The sequence below is a fragment of the Mustela nivalis genome, assembly GCF_964662115.1.
Source record: "Mustela nivalis genome assembly, chromosome: 6".
Lineage (NCBI taxonomy): Eukaryota > Metazoa > Chordata > Mammalia > Carnivora > Mustelidae > Mustela > Mustela nivalis.
Window position 1 is genome coordinate 120,036,653 of NC_139025.1, and position 14,764 is coordinate 120,051,416.

Genomic DNA, 14,764 nt, shown 5'->3' on the forward strand with positions numbered 1-14,764 from the left:
TATTGGGAAAAATAAGAGCACCCATCAGATTGAGAACAAGAGTTTTGCTTTGAGTTCTAACTCTGTGGTCCAATGGTCAGAAACAGGCTTTGTTTATCTGCTGAGTCATGGGGTGAAGTGATGTAATCCCCCCTCCCTCCTCTATCCTGAGGCAACAAGTGTGATTTTCCATGTAGCAATACCATGGGGATGGGGGACTTCCCGGAGGGGCAGATTAGGGTGGAGCATCCTTTCTTCCTCCATATTTGAAAGGATTTGGGGATGGGCTCCTTCCTGAGCACAGCCTGACTCCAGTCTCTGACTGGGGTTGCAATAGAAGTCATGTGCCAGAGAGATCTTTGAGACCAACATGTAGTTTTTCTCTCCAAAAGTAGGTAATTTCTGGGTCCAGAATTCTTGCTGGCTTTATAGTGTTTTATCTGTAGTAGTCAAAAGGAGCTAATGGGTTTAAGGAGAATTCCCCATGTGGGTGCATGCTGAGCCTGTGTCTTCTGCCTGCCTTGTGCCAGACCCTGTTCTCAGCACTGATTTGTCAAAAGTAATTGCCACAGTAACCAATTACTATTCTTAACTATAAGTCCTAGAAATTACTGAGTTGCTCCTTTTAATTTCTAAAATGGGCTAGAGTATTTGTTTTCTGATACTTCATTATTCTTAACCAAAAATATTATGATTTTTGTGAGAGTAAGGAGTCTAATGAACATAATAAAATAGATTAACAGTTCTGCCTGTTCTTGTACATAGTCTCTGATTATTTAACATCTTTTTCATCAACAGGTATTGGATAAATACAACCCTCCTGACCACTTCCTTCCTGAGTCCTACACCTGCTTCTTTTTGCTGAAGTTGCCTAGATATTCCTGTAAGCAGGTGCTGGAAGAGAAATTAAAATATGCCATCCACTTTTGCAAATCGATAGACACAGATGATTATGCTCGCATAGCCCTTACAGGAGAGCCAGCTGCCGATGACAGCAGTGACGACTCAGAGAATGAGGATGTGGATTCATTTGCTTCAGACTCTACACAGGATTATTTAACAGGACACTGAGATGGAGAAATGCCATTCATCGCAAGCCACCAGGAGACTAAGCAAGGAGGCAGGGTGCTGCAGACTAGAGTACAGGAGGTAGTGTGTTTGATGAGAAATATTAGGTCTCTAAAATGCATGGGGGTGGGCAGGGTGACTGATCACTCATGATTGAACAATGAATGGAATAATGATTGGGAAATCAGCCTTGCACATGGGGGGACTATGTGGACACTAACATTTATTTTTGAGACTTAAAAGGGTCTTACCCATAATGCTGCATTACATGTAGGACTTCTGTGTTTACTACAATGTGTAAATGTTTATATAAATACTGAATTGCAGCATCCCCAAAATGAATAAAAAGCCTTTTTACTTGTGGGTGCAATAGATTGTTTTTATTTCTTTTTTCTTCAAGTGTTGTGCATTGTCTTGATTGTACATTGGAAATCCTGTGTAATGATTAAATCATATTATAAATATTTCAATTAATATTACCCTGAATTTGTTTATTAAAAGTTTTTTGAACATTAAATGATCAGTATTACTTAAATGCATCTAGAGGTTATTTAAACCAAAACCAAAACAAAAGTTGATCTCCCTCTTCTCCCCAGGTGCACATTTTAGCATATGCAGTATGTAACTTGAATTGAGGCCTTTCTGTGAGCAATATCTATCATAGAAAGTATACCATATATAATGTTTGTGTCCTGTATATCTCTAAATTTTAATTCCCTATAAATAAAACATCTGTCATAAAATTGTAAGCTGAGTCTTATCTGGTTAGACTAGCACTGGTGGATGTGCTACATCCAAAAAATAGTTTTGGATAGAGCATTAGTTAAAGCCATTCCAATCTAGTTTATGCATTTTTGATTAAAAAAAAAAAAAAAACAAATTCATTCCAGTGACAAAGGAGGAATGGGTAAAAGAATGGGAACATTCCAAAGGGAGTGGCTGGTGTTGGGATCTGAAGACCAGGAGCCTTCAGGATCTGTTCCCCTGTCCTCCACTCCCGCCTGTCCTGGTTCCCATCCCATTGGTCTGGGGCCAGGGGGTGTGTTTCTGGTCCAGTTGGCCATGGGATAGGATTTGAGAGCTGCATGTTGTAGAATTGTGTGAATGGTAAGTTCTCTGCAAAGGGAAAGACTGGGAATAGGATAGGAAAGTTGGCTAACAGGCCTGGTATGCTCAAACTTGAGGTAAACTAGATGAAGGCAAAAGATGTTTATGTTGAGGGGTTATTTGTTTATTCAGGGACACAATGTTTTGCATTAGAATATCCAAAGAAAAAGTTTCTGGGAATTTATCTATGACCAAATTTGTGAATGCCCAGGTTAATCTTTTTTTTACCTTGGCTCAAAATCTCTATAATCTGTGAGGCGTTTTTCAAATCACCAACCTTTTTGTTATCAGTCACCTTTTTTTTTTTTTTAAGATTTTATTTATTTATTTGAGAGAGAGACAGTGAGAGAGAACATGAGCGAGGAGAAGGTCAGAGGGACAAGCAGACTCCCCATGGAGCTGGGAGCCCGATGTGGGACTAGATCCTGGGACTCCAGGACACGACCTGAGCCGAAGGCAGTCGTCCAACCAACTGAGCCACCCAGGCGCCCCTATCAGTCACCTTTTGCTGCATAACAAACTACTCCTAAATTTGGTGGCATGCAAGATGCAACATTTCTTTTTCACATATCTGGATTGGCTAGTTTTGGCTGAATGGCTTTAGACAGTGGGATGGGCCAGGCTCTTTTTCACATGCTCTTCTGACTACCCAAGGCAAGAGAACAGTTGAAAACAGGCAAGGCCTATGTTCATAACTGAACTGTCCCTCAATCCACATTCTGTGGGCCAACCCCCAAACATGTGGACTGACAAATATCTTTTGCCTCTAGAATAGCTGCTCTGAAAGTCTTGTTCAAGAACCCCTCCATTTCCCTTTCATGGTGTCCCATGAGGTCCTCCTCTTTCCAACTATATATCTGCAGGAAACAACATTTTTTTTCAAACCTCGCAACCTAAACTGTATTGCAATATATGGATGGCAGAAACAGAAAAGAGATTCCAACTATCTTTTCATAAGCCAGATAGTAAAAAGATTAATAAACATTTTAATGCTACTTCTCAGAAAATCACTAATGTTTTTAATTTTGGAATATAATTTTTCAGAATAGTATTCATGTTAATAAATAATGGGTTTGTTGGGACACTTGGGTGGTGCAGTTGGTTAGGCATCTGACTCTCAGTTCCACTTGGGTTGTGGGATCAAGCCCCACATTGGGCTCGACCCTCAGCATGGAGTCTGTTTGGGATTCTCTTTCTCTCCATCTGCCCTTTCCACTTGTACTCACTCACTCTTTTTCTCACTCTCTCAGATCTCAAAAGAAAAATAAGTAATGGGCTTATTTTATTTAAAAATGAATGAATATATTTTTTAAAGATTTTATTTATTTATTTGACAGATAGAGATTACAAGGAGGCAGAGAGGCAGGCGGAAAGAGAGAGAGAGAAGGAAACAGGCTCCCTACCAAGCAGAGAGCCTGATGCAGGGCTTGATCCCAGGACCCTGGGATCATGACCCGAGCCGAAGGCCGAGGCTTTAACCCGCTGAGCCACCCAGGAGCCCCAAAAATGAATGAATATTTTAAAACATTTTAATTTTAATTTCAAATATGGTAATTATTGATAGATAGAACCTAGATAAAAATTACTGAATGAAAAAGCGTTCTGAGTCAAACTGCTGCAGAGGAGGGAACTGCAAAGTCATTACTGGAAGTGTGGTCCAGGGAAATGCAAACAGCTTGGACAGCCATGCCTTCCACCTACCAGGCTTTGTCTCTGTTGTGTTTACATTGTTCAGAAGCAATTACCTGGGACCTACTTGTTAGGAGCTCTTTTCCTTTACCTTCAGAAGTGCTGGGGGATTATCTGTTTCCTACATTTTTTCCACTCAAGGAAAAATAAGACTTTGATTTTCATAGTAACAGTTTCTTCATTTTTGTCCAAGACAGTCTCTAAGTTACCTATCCTTTTCAATTTAACTCTTCAATCTTACCCGATGTATGCGGCCTGAAGTTATGGTTCATTTTGGCAGACTGAAATTAGTGTGGCAGAACCTATGGAAACATAAATTGTGGGAAAGACAGACCCAAACTGTGCTAGGAGTGGAAGTCTTCAGTCACTGATGAAGATTCCTTAATTTTATTAGCAGGTTCCATTAACATTTTGAATTGTGGATTAATCCCTGCAGAGGCAATTAGATGGTGTGATGTATAGTGTGTTTTTCTTTCTTTCTTTTTTTTAATATTTTATTTATTTATTTCACAGAGAGAGAGATCACAAGTAAGGCAGAGCAGCAGGCAGAGAGAGAGGGGAAAACAGGCTCCCCGCTGAGCAGAAAGCCCGATTCGGGGCTCTATCCCAGGACCCTGAGATCATGACCCGAGCTGAAGGCAGAGACTTAATTCACTGAGCCACCCAGGTGCCCCTCGTGTGTTTTTCTACCAATAAAAGTAGCAGATACACATTTACAATGCGTATGAAGCTGCCTCTGTTAAATTTATAAAAACTTAATATGGTGCCTGACACTAGTGTTCACCTTTAGAATCCCTGACAAATTCTTTTGAATTTCTTAGCATAGACCACCTCTAGTATTGTCCCCTGGGGTATGATAGCCTCCCCTCCCTAGTGCTTGCTCATGGGCTGCCAGCCTCTCATGCCTCTGTTTGAACTTGTCTGCCCTCCATACAACCAAATGGCCATCTGCTTTGCTCTGAGTTTATTCACTTGGTACGCTCCATCCTTCAGATCCCAAGTACAAACTTCAGGAGCTGGAATTGGTTTTCTTGAGCTTGTCCCAGCTCTGGACAACCCAGCAGTACCTACTATACCACAGTATACATACAGTATACTACAGTATACATATAGTATACATACAGTAGTACTATACTACTGCATAGTAGTGCAGGATGGTTGTATTATAGGTAGTCCCTGCTCTACCATGTGATCCATGACTGCAGGAGTGACTGCTGGCTCTGTGTTGTTGTTGGACATGGGGCCCGATTCAGACAGGTCCACTTCTGAAAGATACAACTCATCGTCTACAAGTGGTGACAATCTCCCCAGTGGCTGTTTGAGCACTAGAGAACGTGGAAGCAGTACCTGGCTGACAGGTACTCAACAATGAACACTAAGGTGGGTTATTCATTTCGTCAGCATGGAATACTGTCCAGCATCAAGGGGACCACTGGCTTTTGAGGTTGTTAACTAGAAACATCTGGGTTGACTAGAAATCTAGGTAATTCCAGACAAAGCTTCCTAAGTCCATGTACAGGTAAATTGTTTTGACTTGCAAAACTAGCCAAGATACTTTAATTTAGGGATAGTGGAAGAGAATGGAGAAGTCTGAGGTATGGGCAACTAGGTTTCTACATACTGGCTATTCACATCTGGGGCCAGGCACTGGAGTTGGGGCCCCCTTCTCATTGCGTCTGCTAGCCCAGGCAGGGAACATGGAGTGGGAGACCCCTGGGGTTTTAGTCTGCTCTGTGGCCTGGGGTCTTCTGATCTGATCCTTCCTAGCTCTTAATCTCAGTACACCTCAAGCTTTGGCATTCACAAGGCTGATTAATCATTTGTATTTTTGTAGGTAAATACTTTATAGCAAGGATCTCTGCTAGGAATGTCTCTTAGAAATCCTGATAGGCTCAGTAAGAAGGGCATGTGTCCTGGGCATGGAGGGGCTAGGGCCACGGCTCCTTCTGTGGGTGTGTTGACCTGAGAGCCTAGCCTCCTTTCTGCCAGAGCTCCAGGGTGCCAGGCAGGCTGGCCAGGGCTTGTACAGTCACTCAGGAATAGGCCACAAGGGATTACCCACTCCCATGGTATTAGCCCTAGGTCCTTCCCACCGCAGGGCCACCCACGCTGAACCTCTTCCCCTTTGTGGATCTGAGGAAGTCCCCCAACCAAGGGACTTCCAACACACAGGGAGCCCATCTGAGACTAAAGTGGCCACGGGAGTACCCCAGGATACCTGGTTATTCCATCACCCTGCAGGCTGGACAGCCTGGCACTGCTCTCAGAAGGTACAGGTAGATGTCCCAATGCTGACACCCCTCCCTGGCTGCAAGCCGCATGAGGTGGGTGCCTGAGCTGTCTGCTGAAGTGCAGGAACATGGGGTGGGGAGAGGCAGATCAGAAGGCTTGAGAACTGGTTCCTCCAGCTCTGCTTCACTGCAGGGTCTTTTGGCCTGTTGGCAGGTGAACTCTGCTGTGTGCAACATGGACCACACATTGTAAACTCTCCCACTGGGCCAAGAGTGGTCCCTGGCCTCCTGTGCTTGGTTTTGCTGGCATGTCATAGTGGCCACAGGCATTTGATGTCACTATTGTCCATGGGAAATTCCTTGTACAGCATTGCTATGACCGCAGTCCCAGCTTTACACTCTCCTGTACATATGCATGCCCAATGGAGGCACCATTGCCTGGTTCCCTTTGCTATCTCTCCTCCTTTAGTTAGCTTGGTTGGAAAGAAGCCCTTGGAGGTACCATAATTTCTCAAAGCAGTAACATCCGTCTCAAGGCAGGGCAGAGGGAAACCTGTGGTCAACACACGGGTCCTAGTGGAGCCGGCACAGGAACAGGACTCTCAGCATTGCCCCCCTGACTTACCAGGGCTGGAGTGGGGGTAGACCTACTGCTGGTGGGGAGACTCAGGGACACTGTCCTCATGGGTGAGCAGGTGTGAGGAGCAGGCTCTTCTCAGCCACAGAGAGCCATGCCTGGTGGGCCCCACCCCATCCACTTTTCAAAGATTTTTGTTTCCATAGACCGTGGAATCTACATAATGAATTTTCTTCTAGCACTTTCCATTAAAAACAGACTTTTATTAGAGCAATTTTATATTTATAGCAAAATTGAGCAGAAGGTCCAGAGATTTCCCATATATGCCTTGTTCCCACACATGCATTGCCCCCACCAGAGTGGTACATGTAAGGTTTTATAGGCGAGATAAACACGACACCAGGTGAAGTGGGTGGAAGGCAAGATTTATTAAAGGCACTCTCCCGCGAAGTTTCAGGGCTCAGGAGAAGGGGAGCCAGGAAAGTTGCGCCCGGAGGAGGTGGGCACCCTTGGGCGAGGTTCCTTGACTCCGGAAAGGGGAGTGGGGGAAGTGGCACTGGGAGGGAGGTGGTGGGGCAGGGAGTGGTGTCTTTTATCTGTTTCCTATGGAGACGTGACCTGGGCATACATCGTTTTGGCAGGAGAGTCAAGCGTGAAGGAAAGGTGAGGGAGGAGGCTGGAAGACGGTGGGACCCGGCGGTCATTTTTATTGCTCCTCCTGCACTCCCGGAGCCCACCGACCTAACAGTACACTTTTTGCAACCAATATATTTATCATATTTATCATTGTAGTTTCACAGAACAGTTTTACTACCTTAAAAATCCTCTGTACTCTACTTACCTTTTCCTCTCCCCACAAAACCCCTGATCTTTTTATTGCCTTCACAGTTTTGCCTTTTCCAGAATATCATATGGTTGGAATCATTTTAGATTGGTTTCTTTCACTTAGCAATGAATTTAAGGTTCCTTCATGTCTTTTCATGACTTGATAGCTCTTTTTATTTATTTATTTATTTATTTTTACTGCTGAATAATATTCCATGGTCTGAATATACCATGGTTTGTCTATGCATTCGTCCACTGAGGGACATCTTGTTTCCTTCCAAGTTTTGGCAGTTATGAACAAAGCTGCTATAAACATCTGTGTGCCGGTTTTTGTGCCTGTAAGTTTTGAACTCCCTTGGGTAAATAGTAAGGAATACAACTGCTGAATTATGTGGCAAGAGTATGTTTAGTTTTGTGGGAAACTGCCAAATTGCCTTCCAAAGTGACTGCACCGTTTTGCATTTCCACCAACAATGAGTTCCTATTGCTCCACAGCTCATTACATTTTAAATTGCCTTCGAAGTGCAGACTTGGAGGCTAGAATTCCTCCCATTGTTTGCATCATGCCTTCATTGTTCCCTGACTGAATCCTTGGCTAGGATGCAGTCTGTGGTGATTTAAAATATGGCTCTAATGTTCTCTGACATTTTTCCCATCAAGAACGCTTTGAACCTGGCCTCTGTGATTGCTTGACTAGTAGAGTATGATGATAGTGATACCTGCCAGTCCTGGGTACAGGGCTGAAGGAACTGGCAGCTTTTCCTGTCCTTGGGCCCCCGCTACCATGCTGTGAAGAAGTCCAAGGATCAGGGCAGCAGCCACATGGTAGGGCATGCAATCCCACAATAGAAATGAGTGAGGCCACTTCCTGATGCTTCCAGTCTCCAGTCTCAAGTTGCTTTCAGTCCTTTGTGCCACCTTGACTTTACTGGGGCTCAGATGATCTATTTCCATGGTGCCTGAGTTCCAGACCCATGGCATCTGGGAGCATGATAAAATGGTTGTTATTTTCGTTGTTACTTTGTTACACAGCAGTAGATAAAGGAACCCATGTAAGTCTGCATTTGATTTTTCTTTCTCAGGTCCCTCTCTTGGCTGGACAGAAGACATCTACCCTGGCTGTCTGGCCAGTGTCCCATCTCTCCTATATCTCTTAGGGGTCAGTGAGGCTGGGCTGAGTGGAACAGTCTGTGGGCAGCAGTGCGTGAACAGGATGTGCAGCCTATGCAGTCAGAGCAGGCAAAGGCTGGTGGCCAGAGAGGCTTGCACAGTGGGTGATCACAGCAACCCCTGAGAGAAGGTTGGATTTCCAAAGAGGAGCTGCAGGAAGATTTCCATGTGAAGTGGGAGTGGAAGACTGGGATGGAAATGGCTCTGAGTCATACCTGTCTGTTGAGGGTAAGCAGTCCAGGGCACTTCACTGGATCACCCACAAACACATAAAATATGCACATCCACACATCCATATAAAACCCACTGCTACTTACATCATATAAGCAAATGGATTTTATTTCAGGTATTTCAGAATTTATACATTCAAGTACTGTATACTTGGAAAGAGCCACCTTTGTTTAGGCTTTATATCTGATTCCAATGATGCATCTCTTTGCTAAGAACATTTAAATAGCTCCTATTTTGGAGTTTCTCTCAGGAGTTTCTCAAGTCATCTGAGAAAAGTGACTCTATGGTTAGATTTTGGTGAAGTGTTCCTGCCCAGCTCAGGAATCACCACATCATTTCTGAGACTGTCCCCTGTCACTTCTGACTGAAGAAATTCAGAACCTCTCCATGGTACAGCACCAGCACTATGAATTATGCTGTAGTTTCCAACAACATTACCTCCATCCAATCCTCATTCTTAACTGCTGGAATCCCTAATTGAACCTGGCTTCAGCAACCAAAAGGATGGGTTAGCAATGACTAAAGAGCCCAGAGATGGAGAGCTTAAAACTTGGTCCAGCATGGAATTCTGCTCTGTGTGGGCTTTGTTGCCATGTGTGTTGGGACATGTAGATGCCAATCCCTGGCAGGGGTGGGATTTCTTCCATAATTTAGGCAGCATGCACTCATTCCTGGAGCAGGGATAGTTGATCCCACCACAAACATTCAACAGCTACATAAAGAACATTAGGGGCTTGTGATGAAGGAAGAAGAAGGAAGGATGCAGTCAGCCCGGTGGCCAGGCTGAGTCAGCAGGTGAATGTTAGTAACACAGGTGAACATTAGTAACACAGGCATTAGTAAACTATGTGTTTGGCCAGCCATAGTTGCCCTCCTGGTGCTTCACAATCCTCCTTTGGACCTGTCGGCCTGCACACCAAGGCTCCCCAGGTGTGGCTATCATTCTGTAAGGATGGCCTGCACATTCATACTCCCTGCTCCCTGTGACATTTTCTCTCCTTTGTGTTTCTTGCAGTGTTTGAGGAGGATGCTCAGGCTCACGGATGAGCGTGGATGCATCTGCATTTCTGCTGTGGTCACGAACTCCACAGGTGCCCTGCCCCATGTGAATGGAGTCACCAGGCACAGCACATGTGGGCTGTGTCTACACACGATGTGTACAGTAATCTGACACAAGGTGTCTGAAATGCCATACCGGACCTTATATCAGACTACTTGGGCTCTCTTGTGGTTGTGGCCAGCCCTGGACTGTGCTCTAGGAGCACAGGCTCCAGGAGGACCAGAGGCTCTTTGGATCCTTGGAACTGCTCCTGGGTAACCTGACCACACCCTTTCCTTTGCAATGTGTTTGTTATCAAGTCTATGCCTCCCATATACCTAATGTAGCCAGACTCCATAAAGAAATCATTCTCCCAGAGAGGTTTAGGCATTTCCCAGAAGGGCAACTTTTGGGGTTTGTCTGTTACATGGTGGAGGACTTAGGAGCTTCTGAATTCCTGTCAGTCCTTGGGCAGTGATTGGGGGGCTAAGGCCCCACTTGAGCTGCCTGGTGCATTGCAGGCCTGGGTGTCTGTGTCTGTGTGTAGTGTATGTGTTTATGTATGCCTCTGTGTGTCTTGTGTGTGTCTGTGCATGTGTGTTGGTATGTGTGTATTTATGTGTCTATGTGCCTGTTTATATTTTTGTGTGTGTTTCTGTGTGTGACGTGTTTCTGTGTGTGGTTAATATGTCTGTGTATAGTGTATACTTGTGGTATGTGTGTGTCTGTGTGTGTGTGTCTGTGCAGTTTTTGTTCTGTGTGTATGTTTGTGTGTTTATATGTATGCCTGCATTTCCTTCTGAGTGTATGCAATTTGTGTCTATGTGTGTGTAGTGTCTGTGTGGTGTGTGTGTCTATGTGTGTACCTATCTGTATCTGTGTTTAGTTTGTGTGCCTGTGTATCTGATGTGCCTGTGCGTGTGTTTGTGTCTCTCTGTGTTTACCTCTTTTTGTGTCTGTTGTATGGGAGAAAGAGTGAGCTTCCCACAAATGGAACATTGGCCCAGGCCTAGGCAAAGAGAAAATAAGAAGAGTGCTGGTCAGGTTTATCAGCAATAGCTGAGAACTCTTCAAAGGCAGAAGAGAAAAAAGAAGGCAAAATAGTCACGCAGTTTACGTTTTCCAAATTCTTGTTCATAAGGAAAAACCTGTACTTGGCTACATTCTATAAACTAGAACTTGTACTGGGCATAACGAGCAGACATTGTCAACTTTCAGAGAGGGTCTGGCCTTTCACCAAGAGCCTTTTTCTCCGTTTCCTGAGTCTCCTGTAGCTCTCGGGGTGAAGGGTGAGGGGGTGAGGGATCCCCCTTCTCTGAGACCCGAGGGCTGCCCGGGTCGGGGGGGGCAGTGCCTCCTGTGATGTCTGTGGGCGTGGTCAGGCCGGGAGGTGCGGAGAAGGGCTCGCCCCGCCCCCGGGGCGCCCAGGCCCACGTCCAGCGCCTGCAGACTTTTTCTTAGTCCGAGTATTGCTCTCCACTCGGCTTTCCGGAGCTATCAGTTTGGACCTTACGACTTCACTTTTGTTGAGAAAGATCAAGTCTTCAGGCCAGTGGGGGAACAGGAGGTGAGGAACCTAACCTGTCTATTCTGGGGAGCAGGTAGGGTTTTAATAATCCTGTGTTCGGTTGTTACTTTATGGAGCAAGGGAGGTCTGTGGGAAAAATGAGTAGTTGGTATGAGCACAGGGCGCGCACTCCCACACCAAGCATTTTCCGGATTTGATGGGAGCAGCTCCCTAGGAGGCAGGTTCGCAGGGTCCGTCACTCTGGGGTGGGCCATGGGGATATTGAGCGGAGTTTGGACGTGTTCAGACAGACAATGTTCTGCTTGAACTGCAGGGCGGCATCTGCTCCCACCGCTGGCTTCACACACGTGAGCGCTAGTCAGGCGTTTCTGTGCAATGGAATGCGGGGGGAGGGGGGCATTCAATCCCCCAGAGCCTCTTTTTTCCCCACTCTGGCCACACACAGCGGAATAAATGGATTTCATGTCGCTAGTTCCTTCCAAGGATATGGATATTAAGCACCAGCTTCCCTGTGTGTGGACATTGTTGTGTTTACAGACCCAGACCTGGGCCAGGAGCTCAGCAGGTGCCTAGCAGTCCACCACACAGGACTGCTTGTGAAGTCCCCAGGTGATCCTTTGAGCTGTGACTTCAGGATGTGTCAAGTTCACAATATGCAGTGATTTTGAGGAAAAGCAAACCAGGAGGCTGTTACCAGTTGTAGGCAGTTGTTACCTCCTGAATACAAACCGCCTAGAAAATGCTACCCCTGAAGTTTGCTCAGTTTGAACGCAAAGCTCTGCGTTCAGGCTCCTGGGGCAGAACTTGTGGGGGCTGGGAATGCTTCTGGTGATACCAACTCTCATAATTGCCAATGAGGATTAAATCTCATTAAAAACAACAGAGGTGAAAGAAAGCTCTAGATAAACGGTAAAGGACTGTACAAGAACTGCTTGTTACCACAATTTAGTTTACAAACATTTGAGTGTAGTTGTTCACATCAGATATAAAGTGGAAGTGATTTAGGAATGTAAGTTTTATTATACTGATGCAAAAGCAAATGCTGATACTGTTTTTGTTTTTTGAGAAGTTCATGACCCCTTTGAAGATAGCTCAGGTTTGAGGAACATCACGAATTATGGAGGAGAGGAGAGCCCTGGCTGCAGATTCAGCAGTGCCCACCCCTGGGACACCTGGGAAGTGTTTTAAGCCAGAGGACATATATGGTCTGATGTGTATTTTGGAAAGATCACCCACTGGGAGATGGCTGCATAGCCCAGGGGTGGGGAGTTGGGGGGCACTTCTTAGGTAAAGGGTCTGCAGGGTGAGGACAGCCCTCAGGCTCTGGGTTTGTGAGCACCTTCGAGACATCAGGGAGACAAAAAGACAGCTGCACATAGTGATCTAGGCTGCAGAGGGGAGCTTGGGGTATTGACTGTCCACCAGAGAGATCTAAGCCTCTTGGGAAAGGGGAGAGGAGTAGAGCCTTTCAACTCTAGGGCGTCAGGGAGAGGATGGGGTTGAAGGGAGGGTTGGGGTGTGGTGGGGAGGATTTGGGCCAGAGAAAGGAAAGGATAACCTAGAGACTTAGAGGCTCAGAGGAGATGGCCTGAAGAGGAACTTGGAGACTTTTCCATCTTTCCTATATATTGGAAATACAGGAAGAAACCCCACAGGCAAAGTCTCTCTGGTTAACTCCTGTGGGTGGCTGCACCACCTTGCGGAGGCATTTTCTTTGCCTCTTGGGGCCGCCCACAGGCCGCACCCTCAGAGAACAGGCTCCTCTCATAAAGTCGCCCAGGCTCTGGTGCTACCAAAGTGGCCAGTCCCGCGGGCTGTGAGGCCGGACTTAGTGGCCTCTTGGGCCACTCAGTGGTGAGGTCGGTGCTCTGGCCACACTGCTGTGGTTTCAGTGTCCTAACCTGATGGGCACTGCCAAGCAGGAGGCACACTCCACAGGAGACGGTAGTGACGACTCGCCCCAGCGCAAGTCTGTTTTTTGAGGGGCAAAGGACCGTTTCAAACTGGTTTGCAGGCTGGACCAAAGTCAACAACACTGCAATTCCTTTCTACAAGAGTAAGGGGAACAGCCTGAAGTGAAGGTAGAAGAGACGGCCTCTTTCTCACATGGCAGCTGGCCGTGGGGGCTGGCGTAAGGGGTCCTGTCCAGAGCAGGAGGCAGCCCAGGGCGGCCCAATTCCAGACTGCAGCAGGGTGGCATCGCCCCTGGAGGCCTCTTAGGTGTGCTTCTGAGTACAACTCACTTGTTACCTTCCCTGGGCACAGCACAGGAAGGACAACTATCGTCATAGGCTAAGAGACTATTTAAAACCAGAGCATAAAAGAAAGAAAGAAAGAAAGGAAAGAAAGAAAGAAAGAAAGAAAGAAAGAAAGAAAGAAAGAAAGAAAGAAAGAAAGAAAGAAAAGAAAGAAACAGACGATGCTGTTGGGTTGAGCGTTCTAGAAGCTTCTACGGAAATTCATATGTTGCAAATCTCATCCGAAGGGACACAGGGTCACATTGTGCGCTGGTGCGGCGTGGGGCAGAGGCACATCTGCTTTTTCCTGGGGGAGCTGAAAAGGAGGCTGACGCCCCATTCTCCCCCCAGGGACTGGGCTTCATCAACTGGGAAAGTTCAAGGGACTCAGACACCTCCAACGTAGCCACGCCCCCACGGACAGACACGTCCCTGCAGACTCAGATCCTCCTACCCCAGCCCCCTGCAGCTGTAGCCATGACCCTGCAAAAACCCCCATTACTGGCAGAGGCAGCCACACCCCTGGAGGCACAGCCCCCTGGACAGCTCTGAAGTGACTGCAAGGCTTTGGGACTGAGTAGTGCTTAAGGTAGATGACTGGAGTGTTTTCTTCGGACCTTAGACTGCCCACAAGAGGAAAGCATTAGCTGCGAAGCGATTTCTTTTTAATATTTTCACAGCAGCCAATATACATTTTTCTTCTCTTTTTATTATTGTGTAATGTCAAGTGATTAAAGAACTTGAAGAGGGGCGCCTGGGTGGCTCAGTGGGTTAAAGCCTCTGCCTTTGGCTCAGGTTGTGATTCCAGGGTCCTGGGATAAAGCCCCATATCAGGCTCTCTGCTCAGCAGGGAGCCTGCTTCCCTTCCTCTCTTTCTGCCTGCCTCTCAGTCTACCTGTAATTCTGTCTGTCAAATAAATAAATAAAATCTTAAAAACAAAATAAAGAACTTGAAGAAAAGTGCCCTTAAAATTTCCGAAGTTACTGTATTCCAAATGATGTATATTGCTGCTGCTGATTTATGCGCTACTGTAAAACCAGCGTGTCGGTCTTCATTCAGTAATTCAGTTTTTTTAATTGGCA

General features: G+C 46.0%; 2 protein-coding genes across 15 annotated transcripts in view; both read left to right on the forward strand.

The window, feature by feature from the left end:
* HERC2 (HECT and RLD domain containing E3 ubiquitin protein ligase 2) overlaps nucleotides 1–1,564 on the forward strand; it is a 237,444-nt gene extending 235,880 nt beyond the window's left edge. For all 8 annotated transcript variants that reach the window (XM_082735976.1, XM_082735972.1, XM_082735973.1 and 5 more), the window contains exon 93: nucleotides 778–1,564. In XM_082735976.1, coding sequence (XP_082592102.1) covers nucleotides 778–1,050 — 273 coding nt within the window. In that variant the 3' untranslated portion in view covers nucleotides 1,051–1,564. The remainder of the gene's footprint in view (nucleotides 1–777) is intronic.
* A 9,769-nt stretch (nucleotides 1,565–11,333) lies between these two features.
* OCA2 (OCA2 melanosomal transmembrane protein) overlaps nucleotides 11,334–14,764 on the forward strand; it is a 397,483-nt gene continuing 394,052 nt past the window's right edge. For 5 of the 7 annotated variants that reach the window (XM_082736010.1, XM_082736015.1, XM_082736011.1 and 2 more), the window contains exon 1: nucleotides 11,334–11,483. The gene's annotated coding sequence lies outside the window, so the exon portion shown is untranslated. Of the gene's footprint in view, nucleotides 11,518–14,764 lie in introns of all 7 variants that reach the window. The other 2 variants (XM_082736012.1, XM_082736013.1) reach the window with 1 other exon arrangement.